Genomic DNA, 22,852 nt, shown 5'->3' on the forward strand with positions numbered 1-22,852 from the left:
AGAGAGAGAGAGAGAGAGAGAGAGAGAGAGAGAGAGAGAGAGAGAGACAGAGAGAGAGAGAGAGAGTGAGAGAGTAAGAGAGGGAGAAAACAAAAAGAACAGATCCCCAAACATGAGACAAGCAAAATGACCAACATAACAGCTTGAACAGTGTTTCCCTCTCCTAGAGTGAATTGAAATCAGCTTGGGTAAGGATATAGACTGAGAGCAAAAAAGTGGCTCTCCTCTTTTCTAGATGCTCAAACAGGGGGAAAAAGTATTAAACTTGAAAGAGTTAATGTTTCCCCCCTTCTGTAGTAGAGAACAAGAAAAGGATCAATTGTTCTATAAAGGAAAGCTCTGTAGTGTGTTAATGTGTTACTGCAGAAACTAATCGCTACAATAAAGAGTCTGTGTTTCCACAGTGTACGAGTCTCTGTGACTTTGATTAATGCTTCCCACGGGACATCTCAGCCTCAATATGGGCTGAAGAAACTTCCTAAATATTCAATGAGCATGGTCAAAAGATGTATAAAACAAATCAATCTGACACCTTAATCTGGCTAGGCAGCAGTTGACTCAAGGGGTGGAGGGAATGAGATACATCATTTAACACTGCCGAGTTGAAAAGCCTGTGAGCGTCTGTTCTTCAAAGCTAAAATGACACTGAATCGGTTGTATTTAGGAGTCAAAGAATTATTAGTTTATATATTAAAATTAACACCAAACGATGGGAAGGAAGATGGTAAAACCCAACCATAGGTCCAGGCACCTATCTTGCACTTGCCTATTTCCTCTTCTTGTAAGATTTTTAAGTCTGTGATGAGAGAGCTTTTTGCCTAGTTCAATGTCACTGTCCAGAAACTAATTAGGTTTAACTTTCTACAAGAAGCAATGTAACTTGGGTTAAAGTTTAATTTGATAAATTGCCCTAAATTGGCATTTTTCTTCAACCTCCATACATACAATCACTATAAGAGGGAAGATTATTTAATTTGGGCCAAGTTCACAGAATTGTAATTTTCCTCTGCCTTCCCTTCCTCCAGTTGAGTGAAAAACTTGGACATCAATTTCCCACCTGTATCTCCCCAGCCCCTAAATAAAAGCAATCTGTTAGTGTTTTAATGACCACCTCCATTCCAATGGAAAAAAATGCAGCATTCATTTTTCTCCCTTGTTTAGTCCATCTAGCAAAGTGAGCTAAATTTTGTGCAATCTTACTCTCAAAGTTTACACTCTGGTTTTTTTGTTTCTACATACCACTAGGATATGTTTTACTTATGTTAGTGGAAGGAAAATGCTTTTATAAAAAATTATCTTATATTGTTCCTTTCCCTATGTTTTACTTGCCAAATCAATATCTAAAAGTTGATTTAAGTGGCTTTATGTTTGGACATTGTGTGTATACATACCTACATATACATATGTATGTATATATGTATATGTATGTATTGTGTATGTGTATGTATATGCAGAAAAAAGAAGGGTGTCTTAGCTGAAATAGTTGAGGGCCCTTTGTTGATTTCCAGGAGAGAGCTCTGTTCTCTCCAGGTAGCTTCCAGAATGCTGACCTAAATGAAAAATTGGGTTTTTCATTTATTGATAAATCCCTTAGTTATCTCAAACTTGCAAATACCAGCCCATGTGTGTGGATCTATGTGTGCATGTAAAATATAAATGTATAGAAATACTGATATGTGTACCTAAAAAATATGTGTAATATATGTATATGCACAGAGAGACACACATATATGAACACACAAATATGCACATGTTTACACAGTCAAAACTCAATGAACTACGTGAGGATAATCCAATTTTTGGATCGTCCCCAGAATTTTTTAAATCCCAGATTGGTTCTCTTCTCCTATTTAGAAAGTTTCTCGATCACCTTACTAGACCTTTCCTCTCCCTATCGTTTATGTTATGTTTAGGGAATAGAAAATAATTTGAACATTAACAATCAGGAAAATTTTGAAACTCATAAGACATATTCCAAAAAAATATATAAATGACCATCTGAATGATCATTGTGCTGAGTTATCTGCTCCACTGCTCCCCTTCTATCAGAATGAGTAATTACGGGTAAACTATACTAATATATAACTCTTTTCCCTCCTCAGAAGAGGTACAGAAATTGACTAGAGTGGGATTTAAAAAAAAAAATCATCCAGTGGTTAAATGATGGTTTACCCAACCCAAGTGGCTATTTACAAGGCTGAATTAACACAGGTATACTGAGGGAAAGTTTCTTATCAGTTATATACATAGTATTTATAAAGCTACAGAACAACAATTTCCCCCACCCCAACCCCCCAAGAAAACATGAATGTTTCTAATATTTACATCTACTGTTGTGTAGTGTTGCTGGCTCAAAATGGCTGCCGCTTTCCACCCTCCAGGTGGCTGCATTTCAGTGGTACGTGAGTGATCCCTATGTATGCAGTTTGTAAAGCGCTTTGGGATCCTTCTGGATGAAAGGTGCTATATAAATAATATAAGGTATTGTCATTATTATATCACAACACTGGAGATCACTGCACTCAGAAGGACGAAGGGAGCAACATGGGCAAAAGACTAGGATCAGTCACCCATCCGTGAGACATTTGCACGTGCACACACACGCACTTGCGCCCACACGCACACGCATGCATGCTCGCTCACTCCACCTTTTCCCACTCTCCTTCCCCACCCCACCCCCAACTCCATGAGGTTGACTGTGAAAATCTGCCCTTAGTGATGGGGAGAGGCCACAAAAGCCTCTCCTGATTCCCAGGAGGAGGACGCTGCCAATGCTGCACTTGGCTCCAGTGGCTTGCTGGTTCACAGCCGTTTGACAGGCTTCCTCAGATTTTTCTATTCCAGGTGGAAGCACTCGGAACACAAACCCCTTTCTTGGCCCGCTGTGTGACTCCCAGCCTTTTTTTGTGTGCTTAATGATTCTTGACCAGTCATTTAGGTTAGTGAGTGCTGAAATCGCTTATTCTGCCATGCCCATCCTTCCCAGTGTGCAGCACTGAATGAGGAGAAAGTTGTGGCCTTCCACACAAGGAGGACCGCCAGGGAAAGGGGAAAATAAAAGGCTTAAGTTGATACACATTTGAAAAGCAAACAGAAGGAAAAACAGAACTTCTTAGAAATAAACAGCAGTGGAGGAAGCTGAAATGAGTTTGGCCCCAAAAACAGAGCCAGCAAAATAAGTTGGGCACCAAGTTTCAAAACAACTTGGTGGAGGAGAGGGGGAGGGGCCCAGGCAGAGAGCAGTACATTTTGGCAATTCGTGGAGTTCTTGATGGGGAAAATGAGGATCTGTACACATCGCTGGGGGTGGGGGGTGGAGGGTGGAAGGGGGGTGGGCTGAAAGAAAAAGAACAGCCCTAACAAACTATTCTAAGCTAATGTAATGTTTATCAAGTTACTTGGATAATGATAGCATGTGTGCCATTATCATCATCAAAACCCAATCTATGTTTTAAAAAGTTACAGATGATTAACACAACATCAAGTTGATGCAAACAATTACTTAACACACACACACACACTAACACACACACATGCTCGTGCACCCGCCCCCCCCCCCCCATACACACAGAGAGAGAACCAGGAGGGCCCTAATATTCTGTAGAATGAGGGAGGCTGCAGCTGTATGCAGACAGCTTTCATATCCTCATTTGAATAATGTGTCCTGGATCTGTCACTTTATTCATGCTCCTTATGCTCAGTGTACTCGACATCAACAACAAATTAAGTTGTAAATAAGAGACAATCATCACTTTTGTTTTTAAGCAGCTACTGCACAGAGAATTTCAATGTACGGTTCCTTTCTGACAGGGGAAAAAAAAGGAGATGCTAGAGTTTGCTTACATAAGCACAAATATGGGGAAAACCAACAGAAATGAAAACAATTAGAAACACTTTACAGTTGCTGAGGGGGGGAAATATTCTCTAAAGCACATCATAGATTACCAGCTGAAATTTCCTCTGAGAACATACTTAAATATATAAAAAACCAGAGGCTGAATCTCCCAAATGGCCCTCAAACTTATTACACTTTTTGACAGCAGACCCACTGTCATGAAACACAAGGTCCATCCTTGCCTGGCACACCTCTGCTCAGAAGGACAAGGGCATGCTATTCCATTGCAACACAGGTGTCTTTATTAATGAACTTATTCCACATTCATCTCAGTTAACTTCCAAAGGGTGAAAAAGTACCACCACATACATAGATAGGTGACTACAAAGCAAAGGGGTGGGGTTGGGGGGTGATGGGACAAGGACCTGAATAAAAATTAAAAAATTGTGCGTACCTTCACATCTGAGAAGTAGGTCTTCAGCATGTTGGAGCTGGGATAACGGGTATAAAAGAACATGAGCTTTGCTTTTTTCAAGTGATTAGGTGACAGTCCTTCCTGCATGTAGGATTCAAGTAGTCAAGGAAAACATCTCAATAATCAGTAACAACAACTACCATTACCCAGAGAAACCTGAGACCTAGCAATGGGAGGCAAGTGCCAGGCACAGGGCATCTCATCCATCACTCATTTGCTGCTTTGCCCAAGATGATCATTACCTATATAAAATCGCTAAATATAAAGAACTTAAACGTGGAATATTGTCTTTTTCTTGGCAAAAACAAATCTCTTCCATTTTCAGGTTTTTGTGCTGGATGTATGTACACTTGTTGCTACGGAGACAAATGGACCCACATGTGCTGTACAAACTCTCATCCCAAGATTTTTTTTTTCCTTCCTTTTTAGTAATTATAATTCTCTCTCTTTTTTCTCTCCATGCTATGGAGTTCACAGTCAATTATGATATTAATGTGAACAAAAACACAAAATGCCTTATTTTGAACATTTTGCCTTCTAATACTAATCTAATTAAGTATCTCGAGTCACCTTGTTCCTATTATATTATTGCCTGGTCTTAACTGCTCACTTTTCGATGACAGTCAAAATTCGAAGGGGAGGGAGGCACTGACATAGAAGAAATCTAGAAGTCCAGTTCTTGTTTAAAAGGAGAACAAGCAAACAAACCAAACAACACTGGACAGCAAGAACAACAAAAACCCTTGCCACTTCCTATCTGTAGTGGTTAACTCCTCTGAGAGTGACCAAGTATTGGGGCTAACAAATCAATACATGTGGGTGAGCAGATCAATAAATGGCCATTTACCCTAAATAAGGCGGCCTATTTATCTGGAAACATCATTACCTTTTAGATCCATAAACAGCAGCAACTAAAACAGTTCCCAAGAGAATGTGAGGATAACCATAACAATCTAGGCTTCCTGAGTCTCCCCCAGATTCTTGGCACTCTTCATCGAGCTCTGTGTTAGGATGGCTTTGGTCACATCTGTGCCGCAGGCTGGCCCTGCCATTTCCTCAGCAAATTAATGGCTTTATAATTTATCAGAAATGAAGATGCACGTGGAGAAAATCAATGTGGTCCCCCACAAGGTCAATTAAGGGTCCTTCCTAGAAGCTTCTCTAAGGACTGTCTCTAAAGGGAAAGTCTGGGAGAAAAAAAAACAAACAAAAACAAAAACAAAACAAAAAACAAAAGCTCACACACAACCCTACTCTAACACTCAACCAAAATTTCACACCTTGTGAAAAAAGGTCAAACCATTTTTTTTTTCATTTTCTGAAGCCTGTTCCAATGACCTTCACTAAACTTGCTTTACCAGTCTTGGAAGGGAATTTTTAAAAGTTCCTAATTCTAGCAACTAACCAAGGAGAGCTAATCAAATTAATATTGATAAGCTCTCCACTATTTATAAGTGGATATTTAACAGTTTCTTTTGAGGCAATTTTAGTGAATTAGCATTGCTTTGACTCTCCTATGGTTTTTTTTTAAAATGGAGAAACTTAATTTTATATAGAAAATAAAAATATTGAGGGGAATTTCTTAGCTCCTTAAAGTAAAAGAACCCACAAATGTTTGATTTTGTGTCAGTAACCTGAAAAAGCAGCTCTGTCTGAACTTGTGTTTTGTTTGAGATACTTAATGATTACAAAGGAGATAATTTATGACTGACATACTTCTTATGCCAAGGAAGGAGCTAAGAGAACCTCAATGGCCACCTCCATTAGACCGATAGAGAGGCCTAAAAGAGTACTACACTCTCTTCAGTGCCATCTGTCAAAATGGGTAAGTGAAATAACAGTTGCAAGCTGTCACCTATTGCTTGGTGATAAGAGTTTTAGGCAAGTCAAAACTTTTATGGAGATAGACCTTGGATCCCTCTACCCTTATCTTTACTTTCATAAAACCATCCAAAAATCAACCTTCCACACTAGACAGAGTTGTGTATGTGTGTGTGTGTGAGGGGGGGGGCAGTAATCCCAAACTATTTTATTTAGAATGTGTGTAAAAGAGGCAACATTTTTGCTGTGTGAATCAAGACAGTTAATATTTTCATTTAAATTTTCCAGAGCTCTTACTACGGGAAAAAGCATTTTGATCCTGTCTATGATCAGATTAAAAAAAAAAATCTTGTTCTGATCCTAATACAGAAGCTAGATCTTTCATTAAAAAGCATGCCATGTTTCAGCCTCTCAAAGTCAACTTTTGGTTAAAAATGTTTCCTGCTAGCAATACTTGGAATTGTTCAGTTGAAATCTGGCCTGGAATAAATCTTTATCTCTCACTCATCGTGTTATTGGGATTAAACTGCCATGAAAGATGTGTTTCTAATAAACTATTAAAAATAGCTAATGAAACATTTAAAAACCCACAGTGGGATAATCCATGTTTTTTTTTTAAATAAAATAAAATTGAACTGACCAATTGGTTAATTTCCCTTTTAAGTGCTTGTGCTGAAAAGCAAGTGTTCTTCCAAGAAAGCACTGGCTGTTTCCAGGATACTTACACACGCACAATGAGTCATGATGGAATAGATTCAGTAAACATACAGCTGTACTGAACACGAGCTAAGCTCCATTCAAGGCCAGGAAAGAAAATGAGCACAAATAAATATTAAGGAGGTAAAGGGGGGTGGGGGGGATGGAACGCAAACAAGATCTGTCCCGGCAGCTCATGTGGCTTTGCCTCAATTCTCTCAGCCATAGCTTTGTGAAGACAGATGACATTCAATTCTATGTGTAATGCAAAATAGACAATAACTGCTGAAACTTGAGACAGCTGCCAGGTGTAAAAAAAAAGGGGGGGGGAAGAAAAGATGATAAATCCATAAATTAATGAAAGACATCTGCTCGGGAACATAAAAGATCAGAGAAACAGTGTAGTGCAGCTGAACCTAAAGCAGTGTTCAAACAACCTGAGAATCTGAGTGTTGTCTATTTACCAAGTACAATATAACCTTACCTAAACAACGGCAGTAAAAAGGCTCATGGAAGAATGATGGGCACAGAAGTGCGGGGTGGGGAGGGTTGGAGGAAGAAGCTGCACAAGTCGCCATTTTTACCAACCCAATTCTGGTTTGTGGCTCGAGGAATTATTCATTTGCAGTTCTCAGCAAATGGATTGAGCCTATTTAACAAAAAAAAATCTTAGTAAAAATGGCCATTTCAGAAGAATTCTCCCCTTTTCCTGATTTTATGTTTTGCTATCTTCCTAATAAGTTTTCTCCCTAAGATACCTGTAGGAAGGAAAGAAATGGAACCCATGGAACACAAACTATTTCACAAAATATAGTAAGTAATCAAGTGGTTGCCCCAGTACAGAAGTTTTCTTAATCAGCACAGTTCTTAGTTTGTAGAAATCTTGAATTTTGCTTGACAAGGCTCGTGAGAGTGAAAAAACAAACAAACAAACAAAAAAATCCTTGGCTTTTTTTGATATTAAAAAAAATCCACACACGCAGTCTCTACTTACTCTAAAGAACAGACCTTAGGTTATTTAAAAATATTAACTGCTACATGAAGCTTTGGGTTTCTGACCAAAACTTTCATGATTTGATATTTGTGGCCAGGCTTCTTCTGAGTTATATTCTTGTTCCAATTTCAAACATCTAGAACCTTTTTCTTTTTTAAAGTCTATTCATTTAAATGCCCCTAGGAAAGTTAAGGAGGGAGAAATTGTCCATCATGGATAATGTCTTCACCTGTACAAATGCAGTAAAGGCCTAGAATGACACTGTTGTCCTTTAATTGGCTGCATGCAAATGACTGAGGCCTAAAAAAGGCTATTTTTCTTGAGATGCAAAGAGGATTCGTGACAAGGAACATCATGGAGAAAAACAATTGGCTGTCTGTTTCTTTTTGTATTTGAATAAAACTTAATATTTGATTAAATAGATTCATTTGAAAAGACACAGAATACATTCTATAGGGCCAAGACATGAACTCTTTTGGCACAGGTGTATCTTATAGTCCAATTTAACCACATTTATACAATTAACTGCTTCCTTTCTAAGTCAATTGGAAGAAATGATAATGTAATGTCATTTTGCGTACAACATACATGTGTAGACGTGCTTAAGTTCAGTATGCTGATGGGCCTTCAGGGTCTAAACCTGGTTTTTATTTGGATAGCTCCATGTTCTTAATCTGGCTAGTTTACAAAATGGAACACATGTTGCTCTTTGAAGCGAGGAAATAATTGTTCCTTAAGAAATGAATTCTCTACTTATATGCAGTGACTTGATCTAAAAGTCATAAAACAAGGAAAAATACTGCCTCCCATTTCCACTCAATTCTATTTGTCTTAATTAAGACTACTGCATGTAGACAAATGGGCTGGACTAACCAGAACCTTGAGGTAAGTCATCACTCCCAATAATCATGGGATTTTTAGCAAATAGATTGTTAAGAAGTCTTTCTATCTAATATCAAATCTTAACTTAGATGCTCAGATTGACCAGTGGGGAATTCTGCCCAGAGTGTGGCTCAAAGATAGAGAGAGAAGGAAAGAGAGGAGTGGCATGTAGGACCCCCACACGAATACTCCATCTCTCAACTGGCTGCAGGATGGTTTGGGTAATAGAAAAGAATGTGTATCCATCTTTCTCCTCAGAAATAGCACACAAATAAGGAAAAAAGGTTAAAATGGGGTGAGGCAGAAAGACAGGAAACAGTAGAGCATAGAAGAAAGATTAAAAGGTTGGAAAATTAAATTTGTAAAGGTAGTGGAAAGCACCAGAAATATTCATAATGATTGACATAACTTCTGGTACAAAGGGGACGAGCATTTTATATAAAAGTAGGGGTCTTTCCCTCCCTTGAATTTCAGTAGAATCTCATTATTGGCAGGAATGAGAGAGGATGTCTTTAGTCTGAAAAGAGGGCAGTTAAAATTTGCTTTAATTCCTACAAAAGGGGGCTTCTCTTGCCTTAAGCCTTCAAATTTCATTTCCCATTAAGGGGATTTAAATACTGTATGTCAAAAGACTAAGCCAATGCCTAAGGCTATTTTGAAAATTTTCTAGGAAGACGAACCTACCAAAAAACAAACCAAAGCTAAACAGGTAAGAAGAGCTGGAGGAGTACATAGAAAATCTTGCTTAAAAACACAACTAAGTATTTTGAAGGCTCAGAATCTGGTAAGGAGACACAAGCCTCCACTGCCTTTGTTGATCTGTTGCCTAAGCACAGGCAAATCTCGGCTTCTACTTTTAAGATTGGAGACCCACTATCACTGACACCCACTTCAAATGACTGCTGAGAGAATCAATGCCAGGCTAAACCAGCATTGCAAGAAATTTGGTTGAGTTCACTTTCTCAGAGGTAGTGGAGCATGGAAATCTCTGAGGTCTCTTAGCTCATTCCCAACAACTTTGTAACCAGGTTCAAGTGCTAGTCAGTTACTTTTGGACAGGTCACTGAAAGGTGGGAACTGTCAGAAACTTAAAGCTAAAATTCTCTGTCTAGATCCCCAAAGCAATTGTCACTTAAGCAACTCAACTTAATTGGAACAATAGGATTTTAAGAGCTGTAAGGGATGTCAGAAAACATCCAGTCTAACCCACACCTGATTAAGAATTTCCTTGACTACGTATCCCACAAATAGCACTGGTCATTCAGCTTTCATTTGAAGAACAATGATGAAAGAGGTGTTCTGTCTCTGTCTGTCTCCTCTGTCTCTTCTCTCTGTCTCTCTCTCTGTCTCTCTCTCTGTCTCTCTCTCTGTCTCTCTCTCTGTCTCTGTCTCTCTCTCTGTCTCTCTCTCTGTCTCTCTCTCTGTCTCTCTCTGTCTCTCTCTCTGTCTCTCTCTCTCTCTCTCTCTCTCTCTCTCTCTCTCTGTGTCTCTCTCTCTGCCTCTCCCCCACCACACTCCCACCACCACCTTGACTAAGAAGTGACTCCATTCTTAACCACCTAAAGAAGTTACATGCCTGTACATTTGACACAATCTGTCAATGAAAGGAAATCTCTATTATTGCAATGAATATTGAAGGGTAGCTCTGGGTCTCCCTGGCAGTATGGCCTTCATTAACTAGGAAAACAAATTAACTACCTGAGCTCAGACTTTGCACTTATGGGGCAGCCCCTAGAGTAGGTTTAGATACCAAAATGTCAATCTCTAGTCATAATGACTACTGCCCAAAGTCCTCAATTTAGTACTAGGCAAATTAATTACTAAATGTTATACCCATCTGATAATTTATTATATAAAGGAAAAACTCAATCTGTCACAAATACTACCAATGGGGGTACAGAAATATTAAAAATAATAGATTCCACCCCTGCCTAATAGCACTGAACACCTATACATCCACGATTTTAGGAAATTTCCCTAAACAAGACCCAGTTTACTAAGGAAGAAACAAATATTAAAAATGGTTGAAGTTCAGATCAGATTCAACAAAAAGTAGTTCAGGCATGTTTGAGATGAAAGTCTGATTTGGAGCTTGAAAGAATTATAAAAAGACAATTCTCCTGTAAGCCTAATACAGACTCCTTTAAGTCTAATACCGAGTTTTATATTTAATTGTACTTTCTTGCTTTCCAAAATAATTTGCTTTGTGTATGTTAGGACAAAAGATTTCTGTATATGACTGAACAGAGGTTAATCATGCATAGCAGACAGCTGCAAAGGGCCCAAAGAACAGATCTTTGGGTGAGTGAGGCAACCCTATGCAGCTGAATAAAACAGTATCTGTATCATATCTATCTACCTATGTGTGTATACACAGACATATATATATAATACACATCCACACATGCATATATACATGCACAAATCCACACATTTGTGTATAAATCCACACATATATGATTTATATATATGAATATGTGTGCATATGCATATATATTATCTCCACTTAAAAACAGAAGTAAAAACCTCTTCTTCCAACCTAATCTGACGCTAACAATTATTTTCTTTGTGAGAAATTGGTTACTGGTAAATGGACCAGGAGTTTCTCATGGTTTTAAATTATTTAGGAGAGGGAATGCTAAAGGATTTTCAGAAACCCATGAATTAACTTCCATAATTCCTTCATTGAAAAGCTTTTTCTATCTCCTGTCATGACTGAAACTGATGTTTAAAAGGGAAGTTTATTAAATCTCTAAATTCCCTCTGGAAACAGAAGAGGAACAACAAAAAACTACTGCTGTAAAGATACATGCTAAACACAAGGTACAATTTAACTCTCATCTTCCCAAGTGGCAAAGGTTTGGTGGTAGCTCTAGGCTGGTATGTTATCAGAAAGGTAACATCTATTGAGGAAAAAAAATGCCAAGGATGTTGACTTGCTTTCCCTTTCAAACAGAAACTACAAAAAGCATATTAGAATGTAAGATTCGATCAATCTACATGGTTCTCTGTCCCCTTAAACTTAAACCTTTTCAGAAAACACTTTCTGATGGGAAAATAAAAGGATATTGCACCTCCGGAAAAAGGTGAGATATCAGACATATCTTGGAGATCACCACATTCAGACTTTATGAGAGACAAGGAGAGGCCTTCAGCTGTGCTGGGCGGATGTGCTGGTGAACAAGGGTGGTGGTTCATATGATGGGATGACATCTTGGTCCTCAGACTTGCTGTCTCCCTAGTTAAGTCTAAGGATTCTGGGGAGGCTCTGTCTTTCCCAGGAAAGGAGGCAGAGGGAGCACCTAATGGATTCTGAAATGGGTAGGCCATCAACGGGAGAGGGAAAGGGTGGCGGAAAGAAGATGTGGTGAAGCCTGTGGTGGTGGAGAGTGGAGACTGGTGCAGAGACTGATGGTGGCCACCAGCGGGTGGGCCAGAGGCAGACTGGTCAGATGAGTTTTTGCGAACAACTAGGGGCAGTGCTTCTGTTTGGTCTGTGGAGCTGGGCATTTGCATGGTGCCAAAGGTGTCTAGGGGGTTTGGAATGATGACATCACCAAAGCACTGTAGGCGCTGGTTGGCGGTGTGGAAGTTATGGTTTTCCCCATTGACTGCAAATCTTGCCTGAGGGATCTGAAGAGGTGGGAAGACCTGAGGAAGCTGGCGGGAGGGTTTGGATGAAAAGACTTTCACCACAGTGTCCACAACTTGTGACATGGCAGTATTCAGTTCCTGTTTTAAGGTCTCGGCCAAATGTTTGCCTTCTGAATGTAAAGAGTTTGGCCCTTGGTCTCTTTCTTTATTACCTTCTCTTTTCGGTTTATTTTCAGCTATTTCTTGCTCCCTAATTAGGGCCCTGGCCCGGTCAATAAACTGCCCTGGGTCTAACTCACACATCTCATTATCTGACCTTCCCACTGAGTCCTGGGCCCTCACGTCCAGGATTTCCGAATGCATGCTGTCTTCAGACAGGTTACCATCTTCATCATTTTCAGAATCAGTGCTGTCATAGATTTGGTAGAACTTTTCCTGCAGCTGGCGCAGCTGTTTCTGCATGTCCTCCAGCTGCTGTTTCAGCTGTCGGCGCTCCTCTCGCTTCTGTTCTTTTCGAGCTGAAACCAGCTGCTGGAAACTCTGCTGCTGCTGTTGGGGCAGCTTTTGCTTGCGTTTGTTTTCTCGGTAACTTTCTCGGGGACTTACAGACTGCGGAGCCATCTCTCTCTCATTTTCATTGCCCCTTAATGCCACACTGGGGGAATGGCTCATACCCCGAATGATATTCTCAACCCGGGCCCGCTTAGCTCTCAGGTGCTCATCACATAACCGATCCATATCAAACTGGCTCATAGTAGGCCTGCCAAAAGGGGAAAGACACTCTGGGGGGCTGTCTCTTGAAGAGTTGCTGCATATATCCTCCTGATGTACTTCTGAGCCTGTACTAGAGAGACCGCTGGCTTGGAAACTGGGCTCTGTGCCACCATTTTTGTTCATGTTATTTTTCAACAGCTGGGAAATTATGGTTGCTCCTGGAAAAGGCATCATGGCATCTTCATACGAGTTCGCCCTCTTCAGCAGCTTGCGGAGTACATTTGACTTTTCCCCATCTGCATGCTGCACCACTGAATACTCAACATCCTGCTCTGAACCTTGGGGATTCATGGCACTAAAAAACGTTGCTCTTGCCTTAGCAAAAAATGCAGATGCCGTCCCTACCGTCCTTTTCACTCCAATGTCAACTCTTCTTCTCTTGGTTTGCCTGCTTAAGAGGGCTGTGCTGTCATGGTCAGGCATCACTGGACTGTTATTGTGCCATCTTCAAAAGCTCGTCAGCTGGGCACAGCTCAAGAATCCCGGGACCCTGGCCAACAGAACAAAAGGACTGATGAATCATTTTCTTTAAATTTCTCCAAATTTCCTGACCTCAATCCTGAATAAAATGCAAAATGCATAGGCTCTGGGATTTATGGCACATTACAATTATTGCAATTTATTATGCACTCTGCTTGAAATGAAACATTTTTAAATATTTCTGCTCCACTGGTTTAAGATGGATTAAGATTTAAAAAAAAAAAAGGCAAAAACTGCTTAAGCACCAGTAATATGATTCTCTTGCACAAATGCCTAAAATGATACTGTTTATCTTCAGAAGAAAGAGTAGATTATAAGAACACAGCCTCTGACCAAAAAAATTTTTTTTTATTAAATTTGGGGCATTGAGTGACATTACAAAAGAAGATGAAAATGGCCCTTCCTTAATATGCAACGTGAAATTAAAAATTTCTAAAAAATTTGGGTTAAAATTCAATTTCTGCCTAAAATTTGTTGTGTTTTTAATGCTATAGAAAAAAGTCTTGTCAAATCAGTGTAGGAAGTTGGCACATCCCCTTCCACTTAACTGGGTAGGATTTTTTAATAGATTAAAATTATTCTGTTTGACTACTCCTTTTGGAAAGGAGAATCCTACAACTTAAATAATCAATTTGACAGTGAAATAAACATGGAATGAATAGTTTTTATAAATCTACTTGTTTAGCATAGGTATTTGGACCAATAATAATCAGCCAAAAATATAATCTGTGATACCATGACCTAATATTAGTTGTGTTAAAATTGTAAACTGTATCTTTTTATGAATTAATTTCTTTCAAAGTTAGTTCAACTGGAAAGGGGGATATTCTTTAGAACATTTTTAGATATGTATTTTAGAAATTGAAATGTACAACAACAAATTTTTAGCATAAGTAAGAAAAACATATTTTCAGCACTAATCTTTCAGAATCTGCTTCAAAAATACCTTGTATGCCCAAAGCAAGCTTTTTTTACTTGCTTTTTTTTTTTTTGTTAAACAGATTCCTATTTTCTACGCCAAACTTAAAAAAAAAAGAGGCTAAAAGAAAATCTGGAAAGATGAAAGAAAAATCACAGCATCAATCAAATGTGTGAAAAGGAAAATACCTTCTCTTAATATGAACTCTCATTGTTTCCTAGGAACACAGTATAAAAAAATCTACTTCTTTGCATTTTATAAAAGGTTCAATACAATTTGTGACTTATTAACTAATGGTGCCAAACTCAAATTTCATATAAAACTATTGAATATCATATCCCTTTGGTTACAATTAACACTATACTAAGAAAATGAAAATATTTTTCATGCTGCATTTATCTAATATTAAACTTCACATTTGCTTAACAGAGCACATCTTCACAATAACAGGGTATATTGCCAAAGGCAGCATGCAGGCTTTTTGGAACAGCTCCCATCTCTTTCGGTTCACCTGTAAAAACATCTACGTGCTCCCTAGGATTGCATCTGTGGCTAGTTTTAAAGAATGACTATCCATGCAAATAGGCATAATTTCAGCATGAAATAACCTGTAAAAATCAAGAAAATGTTCAATGCTTAGATAGTAACAATGTGCAAAGCGTCAAAGTTCCTCCTGCCGTCTTTGCCCACGGTGTTTGGATGGGCTAAAAGCATTTTCAGAAATTCTCTTTTAGATTGTTATGAAAGAAATACTATACTTGCTTACATTTCAAACTCTTTGCATTCAACAGGACTAAATGGATCCTCTGAATTAATATTGGAAACTTAATACTTTGCTCAAAATGCAATTCTGAATGTTGTAGATATATGAAAATTATTACTGAAACCAGTTAGCTATAGAAAACCAGAAGCACAATTACAAGCCCCATGGAGATATACTGTAGGTGCATTTCACTTAGGCCTCAGAAATCAGAGTATAATTGTCAAGAGATTTTTCAATAACTGAAAAGATCTTAAAACACACAGAAAGTGAGAGACAGACAATTAAAAAAAATAAAACCACAGCTAAATGGATATCAACTCATGATAGATGGATTGATGTGTTATCAAAACTATATAAATGATCACAGGAAGATCTGAGTAATTTGAAGACTTTTGGGGGTTCAGGAAGTGGGGGGAGAAGAAGAGTTAAAAGGCAGAACTTTCTTTTCATATTAACTTTTCAAAGATCAAGACCCCTGAGCATCAGTTTTTAACATTTACCTTTTTCTTTGTTCAAATACTCGGAGTTCATCTACATCTGTAAAAGTAGAAAAATGAACTGATTTTCAATCAAAACCTTTAGCATACTTTCTGTGTTTTGTCCTTTCTTTCTGTTTACCTTAACACCTAATCTGGAATTTTTTTTTGGCTAGTCCTTGTCATAGGGACATCATCTCCGAGACAGTGGCTCAGGAAATTGCATACTGCTATGAGAAAGAGCATAAGGTCATCTTCAGGCATCCTTCCTTTCCAGCTGCCATTTTCTTTTCATGTCAACTGCACTTCCTCTCATCTAACCCAGGTATCAACAGCTGTATCCCAGAATCTCATATGTGCCAAGAAAGGAGCTGGATTCTTCCAAAGGTTTTGGGAAGTAATATTGCTTGGTCTGTCTGTCTTTCTCTTTCATCCTCACCAAAGGATGAGTGTCAATTAAACCCGCTTCTTTAGTCTACTAAAAATATAATAATCTGAGGACTCTCCTAAATCAATCAAACTAAAAGGATTTTTGGAAATACTATTTCAACTTGTCAACATTTTCTGACCAAATATTGACTAATTTCTACCATGGATCTTTGAAAAACTGATATATATGTTGAGAAAACTTGGGCATATTGGGTTCTATGTCGGTGTAAAATTCCATTTTGGAATTCATTTCTAACCAAGTATATAGAGAAAATAATGTGCAAACTAATTCAGAAAGAATGCTTCACTTGATTTACTGACCCCAGAGTAACAGTGTTTGAATGATAAACTCATGAAGATAAGGTCAGGTGATTCTAGCCATGAACCTTCTATTTCTTTAGCACTGTTTTGTAATTCATAAATGTATGTAAAGATAGCTACCATATCAGAATATCCTTCTAAATGATCTATACAATAATTTATCTGAAGCTATTTATATGTATATGTGTATGTATGTATATATATATGTTACATGCACACACATAGATAAGGCTTCTATGATTTCATATTTCAAAATTCTTTAGAGGGTCATTTTTAAAGAAATTGAGCTATGATGTTACCCTCTCAGTTGACAGCATCTAAAAACTTTTCACAATATCTATACTAAACAGAAAGTGTTAATAGTGCTGATTAATGATGTTCCTTTTAGTTGCATTTCAATATTTTTACTTAACATGAAGCAGAATCAATATACATTTATGCATAATGGTCAGATATTATTATCACAAAGATATAAAAAATAGCATGCAAATTGGAGTTAACATAAATTAGTGACTAGATATCTACATTGTTTCCCTGAAAATTTCTTTAGTTATTATTAAAAATGCATATGTGATTTTGTTTTTTGTAATGCAGTTATTTGGCTGTCCTTATTGGCATGTAAAAACTTCATATAACACATGATTTGAAAACTATCATAGAACAGGGATACAAACACAGTAGGTTTGTCCAGAAAAAGCTCAGATAAGGTCAAATAAGGAATGAGCAGCTTCAAAAGATTCTTTAGTAAAGTCTTAAGTGTCTGGTATTCACTTTGGCATAAAGAATCTTTAGGAAAACCATGGGTCAAGGGCTAACAATGAAGACTATTTAGTAAGAAATTCCAGGGGAACATTACTATATTAATTTATTAATGGAATGTTCTCTGCTTTTACAAAAGAAAAGACTACTTTTTCTACAGCTATATTTCCAAAGCAAGGCTGATCGAGCTTAGGGATTCTCTAGGTAGTTGAAGCAAAATAATTTGTTATTGGGGAAAGAAGGGAAAAGGTTTTTTTTGCCTGAATTATTTATATTAGCTGTCTCTACTGATCAAATTACTTGAATAAATTGTTCAACTCTCCACTTGACTTCATCTGAGTAGATATAGCCTTTGGATGAGATTCTAACTGACTTAGGGCAATGTAGTTATGAAATCGAAATAGAATGTCATTAATGGGGAACATTTTAATTGATCTAGCAATGCATAAATTTGAAGGGAAAAGAATCAGGTGGTTTAAGTGCTCCCAAATCACTTAGCTCTCCCCAATAGTACTGAAAAGTGACAAATTCAATTCTGCTAATTAGCAACTTTTTCTTTGTGGTAGCTTCTCCTTCCTATTAGTGACAAAAAAAAATGCTCTGACATTTACTTTCAGGAACCCATTACCCCCCAATTACTGCTTCAATTAGTTATGATTGTATTGCCAATAGTGCCTATCATAGTAACAGAGTTCTGAAGTAATGACTACTTCATTATTAAGATTCTTCCACATCATCAAAAATTCTTTAAATTTTTCACCTGCAAAATGACTGAGTTTAGGTTTACGCTAAAAGCAATGTCATCCATCCTTTGAAGAATAAGTCTAATAGATATACTGGGTACCAAAGTTTTACAAGTAAGCATTTTCACATGTTCTTCTAAAATGATAATTCTCCCAATTAGCAAGTAAGATAAAAATAAACACAAAAGGAAAAAACTTGCAAATTTCTTCTCCTTGTAGTGTATCAAAATAATCATGAAGTTATCTGCAACCTATACTTCCTATGAAGTTTAATAAATCACTGGGCAATAAGGTTTATGAACTCCCTAGCCTAGATTGTCTTTCCAATTTAGAGAGATGCTAAATCAGAATCCTGAGGTCAAATATCAATCATAACCAACTTTTACATTATTAAAAGTAAGTAACCTTTTTACAATGTACTTTGTGAAACCTGAATCTTAAAATTATCAATACTATCAGTTACATAGATGCCACAATCCTAGAATTTTACTAAGAAATTAGTGAGAAAGGGGCTCATTTGCCTCTTGAATAACTAAAGAGCAAGTCAAAGTATATATAGAATAGGGCAGAAAATACTTTAAGATTTCAAGTATTGCTTAGAGAAGAAAGATGATGGGAAAGAACAAAAGTATGAAGAAAGATTATGTGAGATATGCTGTGCCATATTACTTTAGAATATTGTGATGAAGCTTAACAGAGCAATGCAAGGTAGACTCACAAACTTACAAAAATAAACTTCCACCACAGACAAACTTTGTTAAAAATCAGACAAATGAACCTGGTCATAAATAAAAATTTGACATGTGAAAACTTCAAAAGCAACTAAGAAGAGGTTGTGAAAACTTAGATATAAGTAAGCCTAAAAGATAAATGCCTCATGCAATTCCATCCTCATGGAAACAATAACAAAACACATTTAAAAAAATCCACCCACCTAACTTAACTACCATGCAATTCATTTTTTTTAAAGAAGCCTACAACAAAGGTGAGAAACGAGCTAGTTTCTAAGACTTCATGCTGTTAGTTAGAAGGGATCAATTTCCACTGTCTTCTCTTCCACAACTCTTTAATATCTTTCATTGGAATTTAATTTGGCCATTTACACATAGGACATGTCTATTTTGTATATACATGTACATACATGTTGAATGCACAAATGCCCTTTCTACATATTTTTCTTTTACTTCTCTATAAACAACATCCACCCAGTTTCATAATGCCAAGAAGTTTTCTTGAGATACTCTTTACTATTAACAGGCTACATCTTTCATAGAAGAAGAATGCAAATTCACAGAGCTTATCCTTCAGGTTTTCTTCCACAGGTAAAGCAGTGTCTAGGACACCCATTCTGATTCATGCCTGACGCAATGACAGTCACATCCTTCTTTCTGGAAGGTAGCATTTCATAAATAGTCCACCCTCCCTTTCTTTTAATTATGTATCTTTCTGGTAGATTATAAGTATGTGTACAATTCTATTCTTTCTGGACAGGTAAAAGGTATACTACACTGCTAAACTTAGTGCCAGAGGGATTTGATTTTGGTATTATCACCTGTGTGTGGGTATGTGTGTTTGTGTGTGTGTGCACTAGCACCCCCATTTTAAAAAAATGTAATAAAAAAAAGTACTGCTTCTGCTTTCCCTCTTGCCTTTTCTCTTGATAAGTCAAATGCAAACCTGGGAGGATAAACATAAGTGAAACACAACACAGGGAAGTAAAGGCAAAGGCAATGTCTGTCCTTCCACCTGCTGCCCAAAGTATATGTGGGGGGAAAGGGGGCGTGGAAAGGTGTCTGACTGCCTGGAAGACAAGAGTCTAAGAAGAACCCAGGAAAGGGGCTGCCAAAGACCTCTTAAAAAATATCACATGGCAGTTTCAAAACCCACCGGCAGCTTAATTATTCTCGGCCTGAACAATCCTATCAACTAGGACACTCATAAATTCTAAAACCTCGACAACCCTCAAGCACTGTGGTTTGGGACTGCACAGAGAGACAAACACAGGGGAACTTGCACCTGTCTTTCTTGACACAACACACCTGTCTAGCCTTGCCCATGCGCACTTTGTAAGCAGACCTCATAGTTTGATAAAGGAAATATAAAAGGAGATATAATTTAAAAGAGAGGAGGTGGCTGGAGAAAAGGAAAGGGGGCATAAAAGACAGGGCATCTCTCTCCTTCACTCTGAGAGAAAGATACTTGCCAATGGTTTTTTATTTTCTATGCTAAAAGGGAGACAAGGAGCTCGTGCACACACACACACACACACACACACAAACATACACAAATAAATGTTCTTGGAAAAATACAAACAAGCAGGTGAGTCCTCAGCTTTCCCTGGGGCTAAGGGTGCAGGGTTGCCAAGAATGCCAGTTTTACACCCCAACCTGTCTCCTTGAGTTATTTTAAACTCTTCCCGAACACCCGGCCCTCCCCTCTCCTTAGTCCAGATTTCAGTCTGCGCCCTGTGCCTTTCTCCTAAAGGCATACTCTTCAGCTTCAGTTTTGGGAGAAGCTGGGTGAAGAAAGATATTGGGGTGGGAAAGATTGGCCAGAGGAGCTTGGAATAGCTATAAAAAGAATCACCATTTCCCCCAAACTTCACTTTCTTTTGGAGCAGTAAGTGATCTGCTGGCTCATCCAAAGACATAGAAGGTACAGGGAAAAGCTAAAAAAGCACTTTAAGGGCTACCTTCTCCCTCTCCCCCAATTCCACACACGTTTTAAGTTCTCTTTTCCCATACTCAGTCCAGAAAGATAGCAGTTTGCTCTTTCTCTTTTATTTCCTCTAGCTATCCATCTCATCTCGGTGCACTCCTCCCTTCCAAACCCTTCCAACTAGGCTGAGAGAGGGCAAAACTCTAGGTACCATTTCCATTGGACGCTGGTTCTTCCTAAACACCACAAACTGACAGGAGTAACTGGGGGGGGGGGGAGGGGGAGGGGTGTCCTTTGGCTCTGGAATTAGCCACCCAAGAACATTCACTGCTTCCCCAACTCTGGCCCCTAAAACACTTTTTCTCCATCACCGGTCCTCAAACCTGCCTACTGAAACATGCTACACCCCTCAAATTAAGAAGCCTTACCCCCTAAACTTGACTCAGCAACTCCATCCAGCTGATCCAAACGCACTTCGCTATTGTCACTGAATCCATTTAAATTTCTGGAAAACTGGCTTCAATTTTTTTTTTTTTGCTCGTGACAACGTCTTTGAAAAGAAAGTAAGTCTCCCGTCTTTCCCTCCCCTCTTCCTTTCCCCCCCTCTGCTAGGGTTAAAAAAGGAGAAGGGAAAGGTATGCAAATGACAAGCAAATTGGAAGAGAGAAGAAGAATGGCAGCTATAATAAACAAGACAAAGAGAAAGGACACAAGGACCAGACTAGGAGTTTATGGGGAGGGGGGAGAGAGGGGAAGCGCTTTGGAGAAGAGGAGCTGTGCGGAGTAACAATCCCCACCTTGAATTTCTCTCTCCTAAGAAGAGAAGGAGGGAAGGAAAAAAAAAAAGAAGCTTCCCCTCAAGCCTCAAAAGCAGTAAACAAAAGGTGACAAGATCTAGAGAAAAGAAACAGCAATATCAACCTCCCACCCTCTCCAACCACCACCACCACCAAGAGAAAAAATTGTAAACACATACACACACAAACACACACACACACACACACACACCACAACCAAATCACTTACTCTTTAGGAACTGGGAAGACTAGAGTGATGAGTCCCACTGAGGCTCCTGGTTAGAAATCATTAGGGTTTATTTTATTATGATTCATTTAAATAATTGCATTTTCCCCTGGAAGAAAAATTTACATGGGTATGAGTAATATAAATCCTTTTTTTTCCTTTCTCATTCAAGAAAAAAGCCATTATTAAGTGCTTTTTTTTTTTTAAGGAGGGGGACGTAGGAGGGGGTAAGAAGATACTTACTCAGTGCAAAAAGCGATGGAACTGAGCCTCTCTCTTTCTCTCTCTCTCTTTTTCTCTTTTTTGTTTTTTTGGGCTTTTTTTTTTTTGCCGGTGGAAAGAGAGTGGAAAATACACACGCGCGCGCACACACACGCTGATGTCTTGCTGCTGCTGAATATTGTAATTTGACAAGGGAGGTTCGTGAATGTGTGTGCGATAGAGAGGGAGAGAGTAGGAGAGAGTGAAAGAGAGAGAAAGAAGAGAAAGGAGCGTGAGAGGAGAGGCGAAGAGGGAGAAGAGGGGAGAGGAAAGAAGAGGAGAGGAGAGGAAAGGAGGAGAAGAAAGGAGAGGAAAAAAGAGGAGAGGGAAAGGAGAGGAGAGGAGAGGAGAGGAGAGGAGAAGAGAGGAAAGAAGAGGAGAGGAAAGGAGAGGAAAGGGAGAGGAGAGAGGAGCTAGGAGCAAGAGAGCGAGAGGAGAGGGAGGGAGACAGACCCAGGGAGAGCTCTTTTGCGCCGCTCTGCTTTGCCTGGCTGCAATGGTGTATAATTTCAGAGCGCTCACACAGCTGAGCTTCGCTCCACAAGATTTACTTTAAGACACAGCTGAAGGAAACAGGAAGACTGCACGTCACAGTCTGACTGACGTACCCAGACTCAGCACCCAATCGGGAGGCGCCTTCGGATTCAAGGGGGGATAGCGAGGCAAGAGAACTTGGGAGGAAAAAAAATAAAAGGGGTGGGGGAGATGTGAAAAAGAGGAGGAGAGAGGGACACCCCCCTCCAGCCCTCGCCGCCTTCCACCCCTCCTCCATCCCTCGGAGCACTCCCCCTCCCCTCCCCCTCCTCCCCCTAGACTCACACACAGAGTCCCCCGTCCCTTCCCCTGTTGCAAGGATGGAGCCTTGATCACCAGCACATCGGGGGCTTCGGGGGAGAGAGCCATTTGTGAGCTGATGCAAAGCGAGCTGATGAGTGCGGGCAGCTCCCTC

The 22,852-nt window shown here is 38.9% G+C and overlaps 1 protein-coding gene across 1 annotated transcript in view; it reads right to left on the reverse strand.

Moving 5' to 3' along the window:
* Nucleotides 1–22,471, reverse strand: part of PROX1 (prospero homeobox 1) — a 59,072-nt gene extending 36,601 nt beyond the window's left edge. Inside the window, exons 1-5 of the mRNA XM_069066066.1 lie at nucleotides 21,886–22,471; nucleotides 21,646–21,751; nucleotides 11,771–13,561; nucleotides 4,290–4,395; nucleotides 2,326–2,463 (exon numbers count right to left, since the gene is read on the reverse strand). Coding sequence (XP_068922167.1) covers nucleotides 2,326–2,463; nucleotides 4,290–4,395; nucleotides 11,771–13,494 — 1,968 coding nt within the window. The 5' untranslated portion in view covers nucleotides 13,495–13,561; nucleotides 21,646–21,751; nucleotides 21,886–22,471. The remainder of the gene's footprint in view (nucleotides 1–2,325; nucleotides 2,464–4,289; nucleotides 4,396–11,770; nucleotides 13,562–21,645; nucleotides 21,752–21,885) is intronic.
* Between the last annotated feature and the right edge of the window lie 381 nt (nucleotides 22,472–22,852).

Source organism: Petaurus breviceps, unplaced genomic scaffold, assembly GCF_028583685.1.
Source record: "Petaurus breviceps papuanus isolate PSGF00001 unplaced genomic scaffold, PetGlider_PUasm1.0 90702, whole genome shotgun sequence".
NCBI lineage: Eukaryota > Metazoa > Chordata > Mammalia > Diprotodontia > Petauridae > Petaurus > Petaurus breviceps.